The sequence below is a fragment of the Rhineura floridana genome, chromosome 10 (genome assembly GCF_030035675.1).
Source record: "Rhineura floridana isolate rRhiFlo1 chromosome 10, rRhiFlo1.hap2, whole genome shotgun sequence".
In the NCBI taxonomy this organism is placed as follows: Eukaryota; Metazoa; Chordata; class Lepidosauria; order Squamata; family Rhineuridae; genus Rhineura; species Rhineura floridana.
Genome location: NC_084489.1, coordinates 64,679,255 through 64,701,014, shown reverse-complemented (window position 1 = coordinate 64,701,014; position 21,760 = coordinate 64,679,255). Strand labels below are relative to the sequence as shown.

General features: G+C 43.9%; 1 protein-coding gene across 5 annotated transcripts in view; it reads left to right on the top strand.

The window, feature by feature from the left end:
• The window catches only part of MKX (mohawk homeobox), an 82,543-nt gene that overhangs the window by 21,370 nt on the left and 39,413 nt on the right, over positions 1–21,760 (top strand). For all 5 annotated transcript variants that reach the window (XM_061586111.1, XM_061586112.1, XM_061586113.1 and 2 more), the window contains exons 4-5: positions 15,559–15,712; positions 17,374–17,709. In XM_061586111.1, the coding sequence (XP_061442095.1) occupies positions 15,559–15,712; positions 17,374–17,709 (490 nt within the window). The remainder of the gene's footprint in view (positions 1–15,558; positions 15,713–17,373; positions 17,710–21,760) is intronic.

Below are 21,760 nucleotides of genomic sequence, written 5' to 3'. Positions count from 1 at the left end.
GGTAGTTTGTCAAAAAGAAACAGGTAAGAAATGATGCAAAGAAATAGAAAATGAAGATAAATACTGATTCCTTTCAAATCTTCAGAGCCTTGTACTACTAGTCAGTGTTTTTTTGGTACTCATATCTTGATAAAAGTACTGTGGGTACCAGCACAAAATGGCTGCCATGGGCAGGAAAAAAAAGAGTTGTTGGTACTCAGAACCAGCAAATACTGTCATTAAAAAAAGACCTGCTAATATTATGGGAAAAATTACTTGACTGGTTCAGGGGTAGGCAGTATGCTCATTGCTTGTGCAGTAGGGAAAAAAAGCTTAGAATAAACCCTGATTTCAAGAAGAGGCCTTTTTACCTAGTCGTGGTTTATGTGTGTGTGTTTATGAAGAGGGAGTATTAGAGATGCATGGCATGTTTCTAAAACCCATTTATTTACAACTATACAAGTTAGGAAGGAGGAGGGCACTAGGCAAGTACCCAGATAAGTGTAAAATGCCATCAGTCCTCCAAAAACCAGCTTCCTTTTTGCCAGCCAGCTGTAAAAATGTTGGCTTCTCTTGGCTGCTGAATCCTTTCCTTTAGCCCCAGCCAAGCAGGTGGAGGGTGCCCAGTAGCCACTGGCCATCTATAGCAAGGTTTGGCCTACATAGGGGTATATGGTACTCTAGCCACTGGATGAAGAGAGTGGTGTTGGTTGGCCATGTGTCCTACTTTACAGAGGTACAGTCCTCTGTTTGATGGGCTGTCTAGTCCAAGTCTGGTTTAAAGATAAAGAACCATAAGGAGAGAGAGCCAGAGAGGCCTTGAAGTTGCCCGTCAATGGTTAGCACCTGGATAGCAAACTGAGCAAGCAGTCACCTAGTCATTTTTCTCAACAATAGGGAAGTGTATTGTATTTCTATTTTAAATTATGGGAATTATTTCTAAATTTGCATCAACCCATATAAATTAGCAGATGCAAATCAATGTCTCTTTTTTGGCATTGCAAAAGTGGTCACTGTAAGTGTGGACCACATGGCAAAAGTTAAAAAAAAAAAAAGGAAAAGGGCAAAGGCATTCAGCAGCTTCCTATTTTTTCTTCACTACCACAAACCTGGCTGAGAGTAAATTGATAGAGGGAAAAAATGGGCAAGGTAGCAATGTAAGGAATAATCTAGGGGAGCTTTCAAGTCGGGCAAGTGGCCTGTACAGAAGGGCTTGGCAGGCCCAGGCTAGGTGAGTATGTGAGTTGACTACATGCATGCTACATGTTGTTTATTTCTGTGGTAGATTATTTTTTGGTAGAAAGGAAATTTTTAAGGGTCCCAGGCCTCTGCCAAGGCTTAGGAAAAGAAGCATTCAGCCTCAACTTAGTAGGCTGCATCGGTTGCCTGATTATATTCATGCTATCCTTGCAAAGCCCATGGAACGGTATATAATATCAGTTATTAGCCCTCTCTCCCCTTTTGCTTCGGAGTTAGAAACTTTATACTCCTGAAATGAACAGAACTGGAACAGGAAGCCATATCCGTCTAAAAGCCACAGCCTATATTTATCTCACCAATTAGCCTCCAATTTGAAGGCTAGCAATTTGTCCTGCTAATTTGCAATGAATATGTCATGTTTTCATTTGCCCTATTCCCTTAGGGTGGATTTATTTTATTTTAAATTTGGGTTTAACCATTCCTATGAATTAAAAAAAATGAAGGAACATTTTCTCTAGAAGGAGAAATATGAATGGCTTTATTGTTGAATCTCAAGTTATTTTCCACAGTATGACTAATACTGTTCAGGGCTGCTGAGGTTCTCACAATATGCAGGTTTTTGCAGGCATATCTGGGATGTAGCTTACTCTGAAAGTATTTTAAGTCATAGCCCTCATCACATTTATTAACCTTGTGTAATGTGACACATTGATATCACAAGCAGGGCTGTGGAGTTGGTACGCCAAACCTTTGACTCCGACTCCTCTATTTTTCTACTGTCCGACTCTGACTCCACCCAAAATTGCTTCCGACTCCACAGCCCTGGAAAGGGCTGTAAATGTCTTTTTAAATTGGAAGCTCTCATAGGAGCATTTTTATCGCTGCCTGAATATGCGCTGATCTTGGCATCACAGCATTTGTCTTCATCTGGGTCCTGTGTCATACACTGACACACAAAATGTTTTCCATCTTGAGTTATGGTGAAATGCTCAACTACAGCTGACTTCATGGGAAGCTTCTTTGACATTTTGAATTTATATTTTAAAAAAATTGTCAATCAAAATTTATTTTGAAGCCAGAGTCGGAGTCAGTACATTTCTACTGACTCTGACTCCGACTCCACCCAAAATTGCTTCCGACTCCATGACTCCAACTCCACAGCCCTGATCACAAGAGGTGTTATTCAGCCATAGGTGATAAAGACAACTCACAGGGCTGTTGTGGGGATAAAATGGGGAGGGGAAAACCATGTTTGCCAGCTTGGAGGAAAGGTGGGATAGAAATGTGATAAATAAATCATTTTGCTGTTTTGGAAAAATGGTGGAGCTACTGTTAAACCAAACCAAGCCCAAGAAACTTATTTGCTGAACCGAAACATTTTATTATAACCACCCTGGGACATTGTGGTAACATTTGGGTAATGAATGCTAGTAGTAGTAGTAGTAGTAATAATATTTAATATTAATTTAATATTGTTAATAGTAGTAAGTAGCAAGAACAAATAACTTACTGGTATTTCCTTAGTTTAGTCAGTGTCCCTAACCCACACAGTTAAAAAAATTATTGCATTTATTTCTTGCCATCATTCCCCAATGAAACTCAAGGTGGCCTGCTCAGCTTCAGCAAAATTGTTGCATCATGTGCCTGTAGGCCACAGGTAGCCAACATGGTGCCCTCCAGATGTTGCTAGACTACAACTTCCTTTATTCCTGATGATTGGTCATGCCAGCCGGGACTGATGGAAATTATAAGTTAACAACATCCAGAGGGCACCATGTTGGCTACTTCTGCTTTCGGCCATGCCCCTGGACATATGCCTTCCTGCTTAATGCGTGACAATGGCTGTGTATTTGCTTTCCCATGCCTGGAAAACCCCATCCCAGGAGTGTGTTTGCTTCCCATGCATGATCACCTCTTAGTGATTTTTGAACTATTAACTGGCATAGAAATGCTTTTAAATAAATGTGTATGAGGAGAGTAAGGATGACTGAAACAGTCCCTCTCCTCCCATCTCCTGAACAGAAGATTGAGACTATAATCAGCAAACTGGCTGTGCTGCTGTGGGTCTGGAACTATATACAGCAGCCCACTACTAAGTGTGGGTAAAGCTTGATTGAGGCCAATTAATGTGAGGCATAATTGGCCTGTCATGTTATATAACAGGGAGCTATTTCAGGCTTCAAATATCCCTGTTGACAAGGGGCTGTTCTTGGTTTTTTTTAATATAGTGGTCCCCAGTTATTACTGTTCTTATTTTTGCCTTTTGGGGATTGTTTGTTAAATTTATATCCTGCCCTTCCTCCCAAAGGAGCTCAGTTGGTGAAACTGCTAAATTGCCATTCGTCAGGATTAAACTCCCTCCTCTGGAAGTTAAATACCGACGGGAGAATGGAGGCATCTTCCCTAGCATCACCATGCAGTGCGCTGCCTGCCATTACACATACTGCAGCCACTGAGATACATTCTGAATTGTTTATAACTTGCTGTAGGACAATTATGTATGTTCTTTTGATCAAAAATATACTGGAGGGGACCACTCCTATTTTTCCAGGTAGTGGAAATAACACAGTTGGAAGATGTCACGCAGAAGGCGGAATAGAGTTTTCAACAATGTTTGATAGCAGTGCTCTTTGGTAGGAGAACTGAGGTGTTCAAATAAGCCCCTATTTTCAACACTGAAACACTGCACGGTTTGAAATTTATACACATATTGGTTTCTCCATAGTAGTGCAGAAGAGTTTTGAAAGACCTGGCCTTATACTTTGACAACCAATTCAATTCACTGTCCAACTGATCTTATGGTTAGGAAGGGTCTGAATGGCATTCTACTTCTGACTAAATGTGCAGAGCATAATCTTGTTATTACAAACACACTCTTTTGTCAGAAAAATAAATTTAAAACATCATGGAAGCACCCTCGGCCAAAACACTGGCATCTCCTGGATTACGTAATTGTCCATGCCAGAGATCGTCGTGATGTACTCCTCACTAGGGCCATGACGAGTGCTGATGACTGCTGGACAGAACACCAATTGATTCGATCCACTAGGGCCATTAATATTGTTCCTCAACATAGGCTCCAAGGAAGAAAACCAAGGTGTAAAATGAACATCCATGCCCTTCAAGATCCTATTAAGCGAGCCTGCTTTCTAACAACTCTCAAGAAACATCTACCAATGGAACTCCCTGAAAATGTCGAGGAACACTGGATTAAACTGAAGACATCCATTATTGCAGCATGTGAACAAACTATTGGATACCAAACTAAGAAAAATCAGGATTGGTTTGATGAGAATGATAGTGAGATTCAACATACAATCGACAAGAAAAGGAAAGCCTTCCAGATATGGCAGAAAGACATTGACTGTGCTGCTAAGAAAAAAGCGTATGCCAGTGCAAAGGCTGAGGTCCAAAGAAGAACTAGAGAACTTAATAACGCCTGGTGGATAAAGAAAGCTGAAGAAATCCAGCACTTTGCAGATGCTCACAATGCACGGGGCTTTTTTAATGCCCCAAAGGCCATTTATTGACCAACATATTACGGTACAAATCCCTTATGTTCAGTAGATGGTAGCAAACTTCTTAAGGATAGAGTCTATTGCACTGCGCTGGAAAGAGCATTACCATGACCTTCTTAGTCGTAACTATCATGGCTGATGAGGTCTTCTTACAAATTCCACAACAACAAACTAGAGACGAACTTACAGTATCCCCTAATTTGGTGTCATGGCCCCGTCAGAGGACTCATCAGACAAGGATGACTCGGGAGTAACAGCAGCAGACCCAGAAGCAGCAGACCCAGAAGGAGAAACAGAGGAAACTCCTGAGAACCCATCTCCTTCTCCCCCTCAGCTGCAGAGCACCCCAGACACAGCTGAAGCCCTTCAGCCAGACGCAGACAGTGAACAGGATACTCCCCCCTCACCTGGAGAACATAGACAGCAGAAGGTCAGGCAGAAGAGGGGCAGGCCTGTCCACTTAAGGCCAAAACGCTGAGGGCTCACACCTGCTGACAAACCTGCTCCTTAAAAGTCAAACCTTGGCTTCAGCTTGTTGCTCACTACAACGTCAGGCGTGGCTTCATGTGTTTCTAGTTTCCCTGAATCTTATCTTGGACTGACCCCTTGGCAATTGAACCCAGACCTCTACTGACCTCACTTCTGGACTTCTGGCTTGGCACGTAGGCTTAGGAAGGGCCTTGCCCTTATCATGCTTCATCCTCGTTAGCCTGGCAGATTTACGACCAGACTGCCAGCTAAGGACTTTCCCGCCATGATAACTACCCAGGAATTTCCAGCCCCCACCGGCACTGCTGTTTCAGTGCAGAGCTGACATTTGGATGAAGTCAGTAAAGCCATCAATCAAATGAACAACAAAGCTAGTGAAACTGATGGGATTCCTGCTGAAGTCTTTAAAGAAGGTGGACCTGAACTTACACAACAACTTCATAAGCTCATCAAAAAAATCTGGACGAGGGAGGAGATCCCGGAAGACTAGGGATGCCATAATTATCACCCTTTTTAAGAAGGGTGATAGAACAGATTGTGGGAACTATTGAGGTTTCTCTGTTCTTGCTACTGCAGGTAAAATCCTTGCAAGGATCCTCACAAATCGCCTCCTGCCGATCTCAGAGGATGTCCTCCCCAAATCTCAAAATGGTTTCCGCCCTTCCAGGGGAACAGTGGACATGATTTTCACTGCATGACAGCTTCAAGAAAAATGCCAGGAGCAAAATCTACCTTTATATATGGTGTTTATTGATCTGACTAAGGTCTTTGACACTGTGAATCAAACCGCTCTCTGGACCATCCTTCTGAAAACTGGATGCCCTGATAAATTTGTGAATATTTTGCGACTCCTTCATAACAACATGACAGCAACAATTTTGGACAACAGTGGCTTTCAGAGCAATCCATTCAGAGTCGGATCAGGCGTAAACAGGGATGCGTCATTGCTCCTACCTTATTTGCTATCTTCATTGCTATGATTCTACACCTTATTGAGGGGAAACTTCCTACAGGTGTGGAAATCATGTATCGAACAGATGGAAAGCTTTTTAATCTCAGTAGGCTGAAAGCAAATAGTAAGGTAATGTCAACCTCTGTCATAGAACTTCAATATGCTGATGATAACGTAGTCTCTGCACATTCAGAGAAAGATCTTCAAACTATCCTAAATGTCTTTGCAGAAGCATCTGGGAAGCTTGGGCTTTCACTTGATATTAGAAAAACCAAAGGGCTTCATCAACAGGTGCGAACTAGTCCCTCTGTAGCACCATCAATCCAGCTTAATGGTGTGACGTTGGAGAACATTGATCACTTCCCCTATCTTGGCAGCCATCTCTCTGTAAAAGCTGACATCGATGCTGAAATTCAACATCTGAGCTCTGCAAGTGCCTCATTCTCCCAAATGAAGCGTAGAGTGTTTGAGGATTGGGATATTCGCAGGGAGACCAAAATGCTTATTTACAAAGCCATTGTTCTACCGACCTTATTGTATGCCTGTGAAACATGGACCGTTTATAAACGCCACTCCCAACTTCTTGAAAGATCCCACCAACGCTGCCTCTGGAAAATTCTGCAAATTACTTGGGAAGACAGAAGGACTAATGTTAGTGTTTTAGAAGAAACAAAGACTACCAGTGTTGAAACAATGATCCTTCAATATCAACTTCACTGGACCGGCCATGTTGTTCAAATGCCTGATTACAGTCTTCCAAAGCAGCTACTTTACTCCCAACTTAAGGATGGAAAACGGAACATCGGTGGACAGCAAAAGAGGTTTAAAAATGTTCTTAAAGCTAATCTAAAAAAATGTAACATGAACATCGACAACTGGGAAGTCTTGGCCCATGAATGTCCCTAATGGCTATTATCAAAGGTGCTGTGGACTTTGAAGAAGCACGAATACAGGGCGAACGGGGCAAATGAGCTAAGTGGAAGGCACGTCAAACAAATCCTCATCGCAACCATCTTCCATCTGGAAACCTATGTCTTCACTGTGGGAGGCAGTGTGGATCCAGAATTGGCCTCCACAGTCACTTACAGACCCACTGTTAAAGACCTTATCTTGGAAGACAATCTTACTTGGCCACAAGTGGTCACCATTGAATACTGTCTTGCCTAAATCTGTTCCTCTGTGGGTTTAAAATCATTCCCTTTTTGTCCTCTATACCTGGTGTTTGTGATTAGCAGTCATTCTCTCTCTCCCCCCTTTCTGGGACCCTATAGTGCACTTTATCTCTTTCTAACCATGTTTAACTCATAGGATGTGTTGACTCCAAACTGCCAAACCTAAAACAATTCTGTAATTCTTTCCACTGGGTCAAGAAAGCACCCAAAATACAAATCCTTGGGGGATTAATACTGGGAACGATCTATCGTCCCCCTGATCAAAATGCTCAGGGAGACCTTGAGATGAGATATGAAATTGAAGAAGCATCCAAACTAGGAAATGTGGTAGTAATGGGTGACTTCAACTACCCGGACATAGACTGGCCGCATATGTGTTCCAGTCATGACAAAGAAGCAAAGTTTCTAGATATTCTAAATGACTATTCCCTAGATCAGTTGGTCATGGAACCGACCAGAGGGACGGCAACCCTGGACTTAATCCTCAGTGGGGACCGGGACCTGGTGCGAGATGTAAGTGTTGTTGAACCGATTGGGAGCAGTGACCACAGTGCTATTAAATTAAACATACATGTAACTGGCCAATTGCCAAGAAAATCCAACACGGTCACATTTGACTTCAAAAGAGGAAACTTCACAAAAATGAGGGGATTGGTAAAAAGAAAGCTGAAAAACAAAGTCCAGAGGGTCACATCACTCGAAAATGCTTGGAAGTTGTTTAAAAACACTATATTAGAAGCTCAACTGGAGTGCATACCGCAGATCAGAAAAGGTACCGCCAGGGCCAAGAAGATGCCAGCATGGTTAACGAGCAAAGTCAAGGAAGCTCTTAGAGGCAAAAAGTCTTCCTTCAGAAAATGGAAGTCTTGTCCGAATGAAGAAAATAAAAAAGAACACAAACTCTGGCAAAAGAAATGCAAGAAGACAATAAGGGATGCTAAAAAAGAATTTGAGGAGCACATTGCTAAGAACATAAAAACCAACAACAAAAAATTCTATAAATACATTCAAAGCAGGAGACCATCTAGGGAGACAATTGGACCCTTGGATGATAAGGGAGTCAAAGGTGTACTAAAGAACGATAAGGAGATTGCAGAGAAGCTAAATGAATTCTTTGCATCTGTCTTCACAGTGGAAGATATAGGGCAGATCCCTGAACCTGAACTAACATTTGCAGGAAGGGATTCTGAGGAACTGAGACAAATAGTGGTAACGAGAGAGGAAGTTCTAAGCTTAATGGACAATATAAAAACTGACAAATCACCAGGCCCGGATGGCATCCACCCGAGAGTTCTCAAAGAACTCAAAGGTGAAATTGCTGATCTGCTAACTAAAATATGTAACTTGTCCCTCGGGTCCTCCTCCGTGCCTGAGGACTGGAAAGTGGCAAATGTAACGCCAATCTTCAAAAAGGGATCCAGAGGAGATCCCGGAAATTACAGGCCAGTTAGCTTAACTTCTGTCCCTGGAAAACTGGTAGAAAGTATTATTAAAGCTAGATTAACTAAGCACATAGAAGAACAAGCCTTGCTGAAGCAGAGCCAGCATGGCTTCTGCAAGGGAAAGTCCTGTCTCAGTAACCTATTAGAATTCTTTGAGAGTGTCAACAAGCATATAGATAGAGGTGATCCAGTGGACATAGTGTACTTAGACTTTCAAAAAGCGTTTGACAAGGTACCTCACCAAAGGCTTCTGAGGAAGCTTAGCAGTCATGGAATAAGAGGAGAGGTCCTCTTGTGGATAAGGAATTGGTTAAGAAGCAGAAAGCAGAGAGTAGGAATAAACGGACAGTTCTCCCAATGGAGGGCTGTAGAAAGTGGAGTCCCTCAAGGATCGGTATTGGGACCTGTACTTTTCAACTTGTTCATTAATGACCTAGAATTAGGAGTGAGCACTGAGGTGGCCAAGTTTGCTGACGACACTAAATTGTTCAGGGTTGTTAAAAGAAAAAGGGATTGCGAAGAGCTCCAAAAAGACCTCTCCAAACTGAGTGAATGGGCGGAAAAATGGCAAATGCAATTCAATATAAACAAGTGTAAAATTATGCATATTGGAGCAAAAAATCTTAATTTCACATATACGCTCATGGGGTCTGAACTGGCGGTGACCGACCAGGAGAGAGACCTCGGGGTTGTAGTGGACAGCACAATGAAAATGTCGACCCAGTGTGCGGCAGCTGTGAAAAAGGCAAATTCCATGCTAGCAATAATTAGGAAAGGTATTGAAAATAAAACAGCCGATATCATAATGCCGTTGTATAAATCTATGGTGCGGCCGCATTTGGAATACTGTGTACAGTTCTGGTCGCCTCATCTCAAAAAGGATATTATAGAGTTGGAAAAGGTTCAGAAGAGGGCAACCAGAATGATCAAGGGGATGGAGCGACTCCCTTACGAGGAAAGGTTGCAGCATTTGGGGCTTTTTAGTTTAGAGAAAAGGCGGGTCAGAGGAGACATGATAGAAGTGTATAAAATTATGCATGGCATTGAGAAAGTGGATAGAGAAAAGTTCTTCTCCCTCTCTCATAATACTAGAACTCGTGGACATTCAAAGAAGCTGAATGTTGGAAGATTCAGGACAGACAAAAGGAAGTACTTCTTTACTCAGCGCATAGTTAAACTATGGAATTTGCTCCCACAAGATGCAGTGATGGCCACCAGCTTGGATGGCTTTAAAAGAAGATTAGACAAATTCATGGAGGACAGGGCTATCAATGGCTACTAGCCATGATGGCTGTGCTCTGCCACCCTAGTCAGAGGCAGCATGCTTCTGAAAACCAGTTGCCGGAAGCCTCAGGAGAGGAGAGTGTTCTTGCACTCGGGTCCTGCTTGCGGGCTTCCCCCAGGCACTGTGAGAACAGGATGCTAGACTAGATGGGCCACTGGCCTGATCCAGCAGGCTCTTCTTATGTTCTTATGTTCTTATGATGCATTCTTCTTCTTGTTTCATTTGTAAGAGCTGGTTTTTGCTGCTTGCTGGAATGCTTTAAAGAGTAACTGTTCATATTGATATGAATAATGCTTGCAGTTGACATGGAAATGTTGAGTGCATGGTGTTTGCTGTTGGCCTTTTGAACCAAATAGTAGTGTGCATACATAAATCATACTTGTTTTATTGCTTGTATAAAGAGCTATGTGGATGATATCCTACTTTATGTGGTTGCATGTGGCAGTCTAACACTAAGGTATGCTTCTGTGATGCTTTTTTGCAAGCAAATCCATTGCCTTTGACAACTGCTGCAGTTATTAAAAGTATAATATGGCAACTGAGGAGGATGTGCGTTTAGGAGCTCCGCACTTTAATTTGTAAACCTTGAATTTAATTGCTGCCAACTGTCTATGGTTTACTTATTTTACCATCTTCTTACCTTACCTCCTGTCCCTGGATGCTCCTGGATATATGGGGTTTGTTGTCCTGGCTGTGGTTGGGCTGTGGTTGCCGCGCTTCATCTTTGCGGCCTTGGATCGCTGCGGCGCCACGGGCTTGGGTCCCGGGCTGCCCCACCGCATCTCATCTGGGCAGCCTTACAACATCGGGCGTTTTACCTGAGCGGCCTGCAACGCCGGGCCCTCGAGTTGCTCTCCCTTGGCGGTTCTTGGCGGGACAGGTGTGGGCGTGGGTGCTGTGTTCCATCTGGCGGCCCGGGTCGTGGCGTTGGGCCTTGGGCTGCCTTGCTTGCGGCGGTTCCGGCTGGAGAGCGGTCGCGGCCTCTGGGCGGCCTCGGCTGTCCCTGCAGGGCGTGCTGTGCTCCGGGGCCGCTTCTGGGCTTACCATCATCGCTGTCGCCTGGGTGTCGCTATTGCTGTCGTCATCGCTGTGGGCCGGGCCGAGCGGGTGCTGCCTGTCGGGTGTGGACGTCGTCGCCGTCGCTGTCGTTGGTGCGGTGGCTTTTGGTGGCTTTGTCTTCTGCCCGCTGCCTGCTGCTGTCCCTGGGCCGGCCCTTGTGATCGCGGGCACAGTTGTCTGGATCTCTGTTGCGGTCGTTGGCCTAGATAGGGTTGCGGTCGCTCGGGAGAGGACGCTAATACCATCACTGTGCTGCTGCTATCATCTGCTGCTGCCATCTGCTGCCTGCTTCTATCAGCTGCTGCGGTCGATTGCTGTGTGCTATTGTCACCTGCTATTGTCATCTGTCGCTTGCCTAGAACTGTTGTGGATGCTGTTGCTGCGGCTGCTATTGCCTTGACCTGAGTGTGGACGTTGCCATCACTACTGGCACTTTATTATTTTAATGTTTTTGTGTTGTATGAGTGAGGATTGTGTGTGTGTATGTCATGTGTGTGTGTGAATTTAGTGTGTATTGGTGTGAATGTGCATTGTGTGGGTGTCTGTGACTTGGTGTGTGTGTATATGTGAGTTTTATTTGTTTTAATGTGTGCCTGGGAGAGAGTGTTATACATCGACCGGGGAGACTTTCGGGGGCCCCAATTAGCGTAGTGACGGGTAATGGGAGGTATGGCGTTGTGAGGAGAACGTGCCAGATAAGGGGAACTCGTCCCAGACAAGTAGTGTCTGTGACTTGTTCCGGTTCTCTTCACATCCCCAGGACTGATGGTTGTTCTATCAGTCAGCCTTCGGATCTCCATGTGCTGTTGTTAAACGCCAGGTCGGTTCACCATAAGATCTCCCTTGTCCATGATTTAATTGTGGACGAGGCTGCCGACCTGGCGTGTATAACTGAGACCTGGGTGGGCGATCAGGGAGGCGTTGCTCTTTCCCAGCTCTGCCCACCTGGGTATGCGGTTCAGCATCATGGTAGAACCGAAGGACGGGGAGGTGGGGTTGCTGTGGTCTATAGGAGTTCTTTCTCACTCACCAAGCACCCTGTCCAGGTGACGACTGGTTTAGAGTGTCTCCACCTTGTGCTGGGCCAGAGAGACAGACTGGGAATTTTGTTGGTGTACCGCCCGCCCTGCTGCCCAACAAATTCCCTATCTGAGCTGACAGAGGTAGTCTCGGAGGTACTGTTGCAGTCCCCTAGACTTTTGGTACTCGGGGACTTCAACGTCCATGCCGAGACTGCTTTATCTGGGGTGGCTCAGGACTTCATGGCCTCCATGACAACCATGGGGCTGTCTCAGGTTGTTACTGGCCCAACGCATGTGTCGGGACATACTCTTGATTTGATCTTTGCCACTGGGCATGGAGATGGTGATCTGGTGGTTGGGGATTTGTCATCTACCCCATTGTCATGGACAGATCACCGCTTGCTGAAGTTTAGGCTCACAGCGACCCTTTCCCTCTGCAAGGGTGGGGGACCTATTAAATTGGTCCGCCCCCGGAGACTAATGGATCCTGAGGGTTTCCAAAGGGCTCTGGGGGATTTTCCAACTGAGAAGACTGGCGCTCCTGTTGAAGCCCTGGTTGGATTGTGGAATACGGAGCTGACCCGGGCGGTTGACACGATCGCTCCCATGCGCCCCCTCCTATGTAGAGCTCATACAGCTCCATGGTATACCGTGGAGCTGAGAGTGATGAAGCAAGAGAGGAGGAGGCTTGAGTGCAGATGGAGGCAAACTCCTGACGAATGCAATTATGCTTTGGTAAGTGCCTCTTCTAAGCGGTATATAGTAGCGGTGAGGGCAGCAAAAAAGAGATATTTTGCTGCCACAATTAAGGCATCTCTCTCCCGCCCGGCGGAGCTCTTTAAAATTGTGTGAGGGCTTTTACATTCTGGCCCTCGGGATATTATGGATTCATCTGTAGCCCGCTGTGATGAGTTCGCAAGGCACTTCCAGGATAAGATCGCATGCATTCGCCGGGACTTAGACTCCAATGTTATGACAGTGAGTTCCAACGAAGCATCCAGAACGCGGTCTTGTCCTTATTTATTGGATGAGTTTCAGTCTGTACAGCTTGAGGATGTTGACAAGATCCTTGGACTGGTGCGGGCGACCACATCTGTTCTGGACCCTTGCCCCTCTTGGCTGGTGAAAGCTGGCAGGACCAGAACCGCCGGCTGGGCCAAGGAGATAATAAACGCCTCTTTGAGAGAGGGAGTGGTCCCTGACTGCCTAAAAGAGGCGGTAGTGAGACCGCTTCTGAAGAAATCCTCTTTGGACCCAGATAACCTGAACAACTATAGACCTGTGGCGAATGTTCCGTTCTTGGGCAAGGTACTGGAATGGGTGGTTGCCGGCCAGCTCCAGGGGCTCTTGGATGACACTGATTATCTTGATCCATTTCAATCCGGTTTTAGGCCCAGTTTTGGCACCAAAACAGCCTTGGTCGCCCTGTACGATGACCTTTGTCGAGAGAGGGACAGGGGGAGTGTGACTCTGTTGATTCTCCTTGATTTCTCAGCTGCTTTTGATACCATCGACCATGGTATCCTTCTGGGAAGACTCACGGAGTTGGGAGTTGGGGGTACTGCTTGGCAGTGGCTCCGCTCCTACTTGGTGGGTCGTCACCAGAAGGTAGTGCTTGGGGAACATTGCTCGATACCCTGGACTCTCTATTGTGGAGTCCCGCAGGGATCGGTACTGTCCCCCATGCTTTTCAACATCTACATGAAGCCGCTGGGTGCGGTCATCAGGAGTTTTGGGGTGCGTTGTCATCAGTACGCTGATGACACACAGCTCTATTTCTCCTTTTCATCCTCCTCAGGTGAGGCTGTTAACGTGCTAAACCGTTGCCTGGCCGCGATAATGGACTGGATGGGAGCTAACAGACTGAAGCTCAATCCAGACAAGACTGAGACGCTGTTGGTGAGTGCCTTCTCTGCTCAGATGGTGGATGTTCATCCTGTTCTGGATGGGGTTACACTCCCCTTGAAGGAACAGGTTCGTAGCTTGGGAGTTCTTTTCGATCCTTCCCTGTCTCTTGAGGCCCAGGTGGCCTCGGTGGCACGGAATGCTTTTTACCATCTTCGATTGGTAGCCCAGCTACGTCCCTATCTGGACAGTGACGACCTCGCTTCAGTTATTCATGCTCTGGTAACTTCTAGATTGGACTACTGCAACGCGCTCTACGTGGGGCTGCCCTTGAAGACTGTTCGGAAACTACAGCTAGTCCAGAATGCAGCGGCCAGATTGTTGACGCGGACCAGAAGGTCCGCTCATATAACACCTGTTCTGGCCCGTCTGCACTGGCTTCCCATTTGTTTCCGGGCTAGATTCAAAGTGCTGGTTTTGACCTATAAAGCCCTACACGGCATGGGACCGCAATACCTGGTGGAACGCCTCTCCCAATATGAACCTACCCGTACACTGCGCTCAACATCTAAGGCCCTCCTCCGAGTACCATCCCATCGAGAGGCTCGGAGGGTGATGACTAGAACCAGGGCCTTTTCTGTAGTGGCCCCCGAACTGTGGAACAGTCTGCCTGATGAGGTGCGCCTGGCGCCGACGCTACTATCTTTTCGGCGCCAGGTGAAAACCTTTTTATACTCCCAGGCATTTTAAAGTGTATTTTAAACAGCATTTCCGTATTTTGGATGTTGTTTGGTTCATTATTGTTTGTTTGTTTTGTTTTTTTGATTTATTGTATTTATTGTATTTATATATTGTGCTTGTTTTTATCTTTTTGTACACCACCCAGAGAGCCTTCGGGCTTAGGGCGGTATATAAGTTAAACTAAATAATAATAATAATAAAATAATAATAATTCCACAGGGTAGCTGAATGTGTGAAATGGTCTGAGACAGAGTAGAAACACTGGTTAACATGCCCAGTGTTTGCCTGCATTCTAACTTGTAGATTACAGGGTCCTGAGCTGCTGGTCCCACAATCCTCTCTATCAGACATGTGACTGGGTGGGTAACCATTGCTGCCAACAGAAACTCACTGCATGAGTAGGCTGCAGGAATTGAATGTGCTGAACTAGCACACTGAACCCCTGAAATTGCAGTGATCTGACTGTGGCTCATGTCTTGTCACTGGAGCCAAGTCAGCGCAGTATGTTGCATCCTTCCTACTTGAAGGGGAACAATGCAATATTCTGTTCTTCCCTATTCCTCTGAAGCTACAGAAGTGCAGGACGATACAGACATGGCCCTAGGGCGAAGGCTTATGCATATATTTAAGGTGATTTTCTTTAAACCACAGTGATGGCTTCTAATAAAGTTAAATGACGTTCTGGGTACTTTCAATGTTCATGCTGCTTTCATTTCAGCCCTTGTTAACATAAAAATGTGAAGAGTCTGCTTCTTTGTGTTTTACATGTGGTGTTATAAAACGCATACAGGTGAGAAAACTCTTGAGCTCTCTTGTGGGGAAAAGAAAACTGATGTCTTTTGTCTTTGATTTAGGTATCAAATTGGTTTGCCAATGCAAGACGTCGCCTTAAAAATACTGTCCGGCAACCAGACCTCAGCTGGGCTTTACGAATCAAGCTGTACAACAAATATGTTCAAGGAAATGCTGAAAGACTTAGTGTAAGCAGCGATGATTCATGCTCAGAAGGTTAGTTTTTAATATATTTTTGTCAATATTGCCCATGCAAAGCCTTTGGCAGTGGCTGACAGTTTTTAAGGGTTAAGGACTTGGCACTCTTGCATACTGCAACACAACACACACACACACACACATGGTGAGGAAGATCAGATGCATCTATCATGGAAGCCACAAGCATTTCAGGGTCCAGAGCTCATTCTTCTGCACAACAATGCCACCATGGACTATGGCATCTGCATAGCTCAGTGTGATGTTGGCTTTTGGGGGAGAAGTGGTATCTTGCCACCTTGTATAAACTTTGGAAAGGGCTTCTCCTAGAGTTTGGGCCTGACATAAAAATGTCCGTGTTGGAGCAGGTGAAGCTGCCTTGCACCCTAATAGCCCTTTGGATGCACTAATTCTTTGGATCCCAATGAGAGGCATGCATGCGAGGCACTGTGGCTGCACAGCAGTGCTTGTTTTTGGTCATAATTGCAACAGACACTGCTGTAGAGACAAGCTACTTGTGAAATGAAACAGTGGCTTGTCTTGGTAGGAACTGCTGAAGAGATAATGGTGAGCAAAGTTCAGCCTGTGTAAGAGTTTCTTTCCAACTTTTTCCTTTATATTTATGCTTTGATCATGGGCTTTATGTTTATGCTTTGAAAGAGTTTTCCTTCAGTCTGCAGATACTGTATGACAGGCTTGTTCCTTTTATGTACTGCAAACAAGACATTTGTTCAGTTGCCCCAGAAGGTAGGACTAGATCTAGTGGTCTTAAGTCAAAGGAACGTTGTGTGTGGGAATGAACGTTCCCTGTCCATATCTGAGCAGCTTGTGAGACATATACAGGCTGTGCTGGATGGTAGATGGCCAAGAGACTGGCTCTGTATTGTTATCGTTTTTGTGTATTGTTGGGAGCCTCAAATCCTCTTCCTCAGCCACTTCCGATTAGGTCATCCCTACTTTGTTTATTTTATTGTAAAACATTTTTATGGCAGGCTACCCACCAGGCAGTTGATGGCTGCACCGGCTCTGTCTTCCTTTGGCCATTTGCTGGGCCTTTGGGGAGTCCTTTGTCATCTGCCTCCACCTTCTCAGAATGAATCTCAGGCAGTTGTGTTTTCTCTTTTGCAAGATGGAAGCTGTTGCTTTTCATATTTGGCTGCAATTTCTGAGGCTCTCTTTGCTGCCACTGAGTTTCCTGAAAATCAGATCCATTTAGGCCGTTGTGCTATATTATCTCTGCAAAACAGATCACCATCAGTCTGACAATGCACCAACAAGACTCCTGCATATCATCAATGGATATCAGCCAACACTTTGATTTCATTGATTCTCAAATGATGTGCCATACAGTATATTTGAATAAGTCTTATTTTATAAAATATCAAATATACTATTTTATAAAATATACTATTCGTAAATCACTTTGTGTAATTCTTACTAAAGATCAAAAAAGCGCCTAAGAAATACCCCGCCCCCTCTTCTAATTTGAATAAATAATCAGCCTGCAAACAAGTTTTGGACAGGAAAAACATGTGACTGGCAGCTGCTTAATAGATTTTAGAAAAGGCCCTTATGATAATCTAGTCTGATCTCACTCTCCCTATAAAAGCTGAATTATGAAAAATTATTTCTGAAAAGATAACTTAGGTAATGCTGCTCTCTGATGGGTCTTCTCTCTTCAGATGGTGAAAACCCTCCAAGAAGCCATATGAATGAAGGAGGATACAACACACCCGTTCATCACACTGTGATTAAGACGGAAAGCTCAGTAATAAAATCTGGAGTAAGACCAGAAGGGAGTGCCAATGAGGATTACGTATCGCCCCCCAAATACAAAAGCAGCTTGTTGAATCGTTACCTGAATGACTCGTTGAGGCATGTCATGGCCACAAATGTAGGCATGATGGAAAAAACAAGGCAAAGGAATCATTCTGGTTCATTTAGCTCTAACGAATTTGAGGAGGAACTGGTGTCCCCGTCATCCTCTGAAACTGAAGGCAACTTTGTCTATCGGACAGGTAGGGTATCATTTCCATAGCTGTTGTGTTTTGTTCATTCATTCAACTTTATGGTGGTGGTCTTGGTGGTGCTAATCTGTCTTCTCAGGGTTTTCATAAGTCATGTCACTTTTATTATTCCAAGTACTTTAAAAATGCAGCCATCTGATCAGCAGCCTAGTCAGGTAGGGCATTGTGGTTGTTTCCATTTTTGGCAGATGGGTGTTTTAGGATGAGCACGAATGACTTGGTTACCCTCCAAACAGTTCCTGTCATAAATTGAGTGTGAAAACCACTCTTAAGGTCCAAAGTGAGGACACAGCTCACTGGTCAAAATGGCTTGGTGAAAATACAGTGGTTTCATGAATGATCAGGGCTTGTGCAGAACCTGTCTCAGCCAAGATCAGTACTGGATTATGTGATACATTCTTCTTAATTTGTGTATTTGAGCATGCATAATACTCTTGCTGCACTGTTTCTTCCTTCAAGAATGGCACAAAAGAGTATGTGCAACCAAAATTAGCAGGTGACAGTGGATAAACAGTATTGAAATGGATAGTGTCGACATTAAAATATGCCTGCACACTTGTCTTCAGGTAAATCCATATAAAGGTTGGCAGAAGTCTCCAGTTCAGAACTTAGCTGCGGTATTAATCATCTCAACCATGGAAGATGGAAGTGTCTCAATCTTGAATACTTGTGGGAAAACTGCATAGCTGAAATTAGCAAATATTGGAGCAATTCAGGGCATTCTTTATTTTATTTTAGAATGTATATGGTATACATGAGTTAATATACTCATCTTTGGCATGAGACACTCCTGATGCAGTACACTGATCCCAAGATGTCCACTTTCTGTCTCAATACCATCTTCACTGAATAACCTGAATACATGTAATCAAGCCTAGCCTTGATTTGCAAGCCCTTGAAGACTGTACATTATGTGCCAGTGATTGTTGTGTTGGGCCAATTCCAGCCCCCAAATAGTACCATGTGGCCCACAGTTATCACTTCTAGAAGCAAAAGAGAGGTGTGAATAAGCAGCATTTGTGGCAGAGTAACATTGCAACAGACTGTTTGGGGAGAAAGGAAATCAGTCCACCAGCCCTCATCTTCCTCTTTCAAATTATTTACCTGCCAAGTGCATGCATCAGGACCACATCGTTTTGTTTTTCTGAGCAGCACTGGATTGCCTACTGATGACTTTAGAATGCCTTTGGTTGTATGCCTGTACAGTGACAGTGCCAAAAACAATGGGTTGCTAGATAACCAAGTGAATCCTAGACTTTTTAATGAGACTCACAGATAGAAGTTTGCCTTGGTTCAGCCTGTAACTGTCAGTTGCATCGTATCAGTTGGGATGCACTGTTTTGCTAAAGCATTTTATGGCTTCCATCCATCCCACTGCCAATTATTTCATGATCCTTTCACAAAGGTCTTCCAACCTCCTTATAACCTCTTGATTCACCTTTTGGCAGTCCTTAAACTAATACTAACATTTGTGACATTGCCTCTATAGAATGGGAATAGATTTGTCCCCTTGTGAAGAAGGATGTAATTTTAGCCAAAGGACATCACAGTGTCATCAGTTTTCAACTGCGCTATACATTTAAAATAGTATTATACCACTTTAAACAGTCCTGGCTCCCCAATCCTGGGAACCGTAGTTTAAGAGTGCTGAGAGCTGGTTGGAGACTCATGTTCTGTTCACAGAGCTACAACTTCCAAAGTGGTTTAAAAATCAGTCTCTCTTCCCAGGGAACTCTCAGCCACCCTTAACAAACTACAGTTCTCAGGATTCTTTGGGGAAGCCAGGACTGTAAGGTGGCATGATACTGCTTTTAATGTATAGTGCAGATGAGACCTTAAAGTTAGATTCTCCAACTAGGTTCTTCCCTCATATACAACTTTCTATCATGGGAGGGACTGCAAAGCAGAGTTAAGGTTTCGAGCCAGCCTTCCCCAACTTTGTCCTTTCCAGATGTTTTGGACTACAGTTCCCATCATCCCTGACCTAAAGGAAGTTGGAGTCCAACAACATCAGGAGGACACCAGTTTGAGGAAGGCTGCCCTAGGCTTTTTGTGGGGATCCTCAAGTGCTTGGCTGGAATTCAGTAATGCATGTTCTGTTTGGTCTAATTCCCAAGATTTCCAGACCTTCTGTAGGTCTTCCATTTAAAGACTAACAGTGCAGTCCAGTACATGTCTACTCAGAAGTAAGCTTCGTTGGGTTCAATGGGACTTACACCCAGGTAAGTGTGTATTGGAGTGCAGCCTAAATGACCACTCCTTTTGTGCAAGTCTTGAGCTGAAGGGACTGCCTTGGTGCAGGGTATTTATTGTTCTAAAACATTTTGCGTAGAGGAGAAGCTGTGGTTGCATAGTTAGTGTTTTCCAAGTGAAATCTCTTGGTTTTTGAAAGCTATTTTTCAACATTCCAAATGCATTTGGTCTACATTATGTGATAATCGTCTGCCAAATCTTTAGTTTTAAAATGAGTGTTGCTCAAATGAGCACATGGTAACTTAAGACAAGAATCGAATTGTTACTGGACTCTGTCTCTTGCCTGCCAGCATTTTAGCTTTGGGGGAAAAAGACCCTTTTAATAGGCCGAGGCAGCTGTATGATAACCGCTGAAGCATTAACAGGCTGAGCATTTGGAAAAACAAGCTACAAGTTGTTATATGATCGCTCTAATTTCCCTGTTTTTATGCATGCAGAACTTCTCCTGTTTAGCATGCCATTACACTTACCTTTCATTACAACAAGCTTAACTCTGACAGTGAAGCTATTTTTGTTCAGTGTCCTCTTAAGTTCAAAGCAACATTTCCAGTAACAAAGAGGAAGATTCATAGTATGCTCATCGCTGCAAACAATTCCGGGTGGTTTTTTCCCCTGTTTAAACTGAATTTGCAGGAGCAGAATTTTATTTTAAGTGACTTGATGTTGTATTGAACCTAAAATCCTTGCGTCTACTTCTAAAACATATTGTATTCCAGAATTTATGTTACTGTCAGCTTTTATAAATGTGTTGACCGGCTTAGATCATTCTGTTCCATAACTGTCATGAAGATAACTTGCATCTTTTTTTTAAAGCCTTCAGCAAAGTATTATCATATTCTGATGCTTTTCAAAATGTTTCTGTATATGAGAACACTTGTGGAACTTTGAATTATTTTGACCTCTTTCCGTACAGTTTGGATTACAAAACCAAATACATTTTCCAGAGAGGGAGCCATGTTTGCCTGCTGCAGTAAAAAGAGTCTTGTGGCACCTTTTAAATACTAACACATTTATTATGGCACAAGCTTTTGTGGACTGTAGCCCACTTCATCAGATGTGAGAAATGCAATCCTAAATTGGAAGGCACATAACAGGATGGGTGGGGGAGATGAAGAGGAGTGAGATCAGAAGGAAATGAAACGCAAAAAGAACAGACAGTGACAATTACGTAAAAGCAAAATACTGAGTGGCCAATTAACAAAGCATATTTTTCAGAGGGCATTTGAAGGAGGAGAGACCTGATTGCTATTACTAGCTATCGTCCAGTGACTTCTTATGTGTGTTTAATGGATTGTGTTTTTTTATGGATTCTGATTTTCTTGTTTTTATTGTCAACCGCCCTCTGGTCTGTGGAAAGGGCACTATATAACTCATCTAAATAAATAAATGAAATGGTAATGGTGATAACAAACATTCATAAGCTAATTTACCCATACAGTGTTAATTAACTACATTCTAACCAGCACTTGTAGAGTTAGGCTGTAATCCAGTGCACACTTACCTGGGAATAAGCCCCATCGAACCCAATAGAGCTTACTTCTGAGTAGACATGTATTTGATTGCAGCCTTGGTTTGGAATGCCAGTTGGTACCAGCTATCTTAAATCACAATTACTTAGCATCCATACCAAGTACATTTTTATATTTTTATTATTATTTTTACATTGTTCTTACATGGGTCTCTCAGTGGTCTCCCATCAGATGCTCCTACCATTCATCTGGACCAAGTATAAGATAATTGTTTTAATGAGATTGTACTGTGGGGGAGCAGGGAATGGTTGAATCTGCTC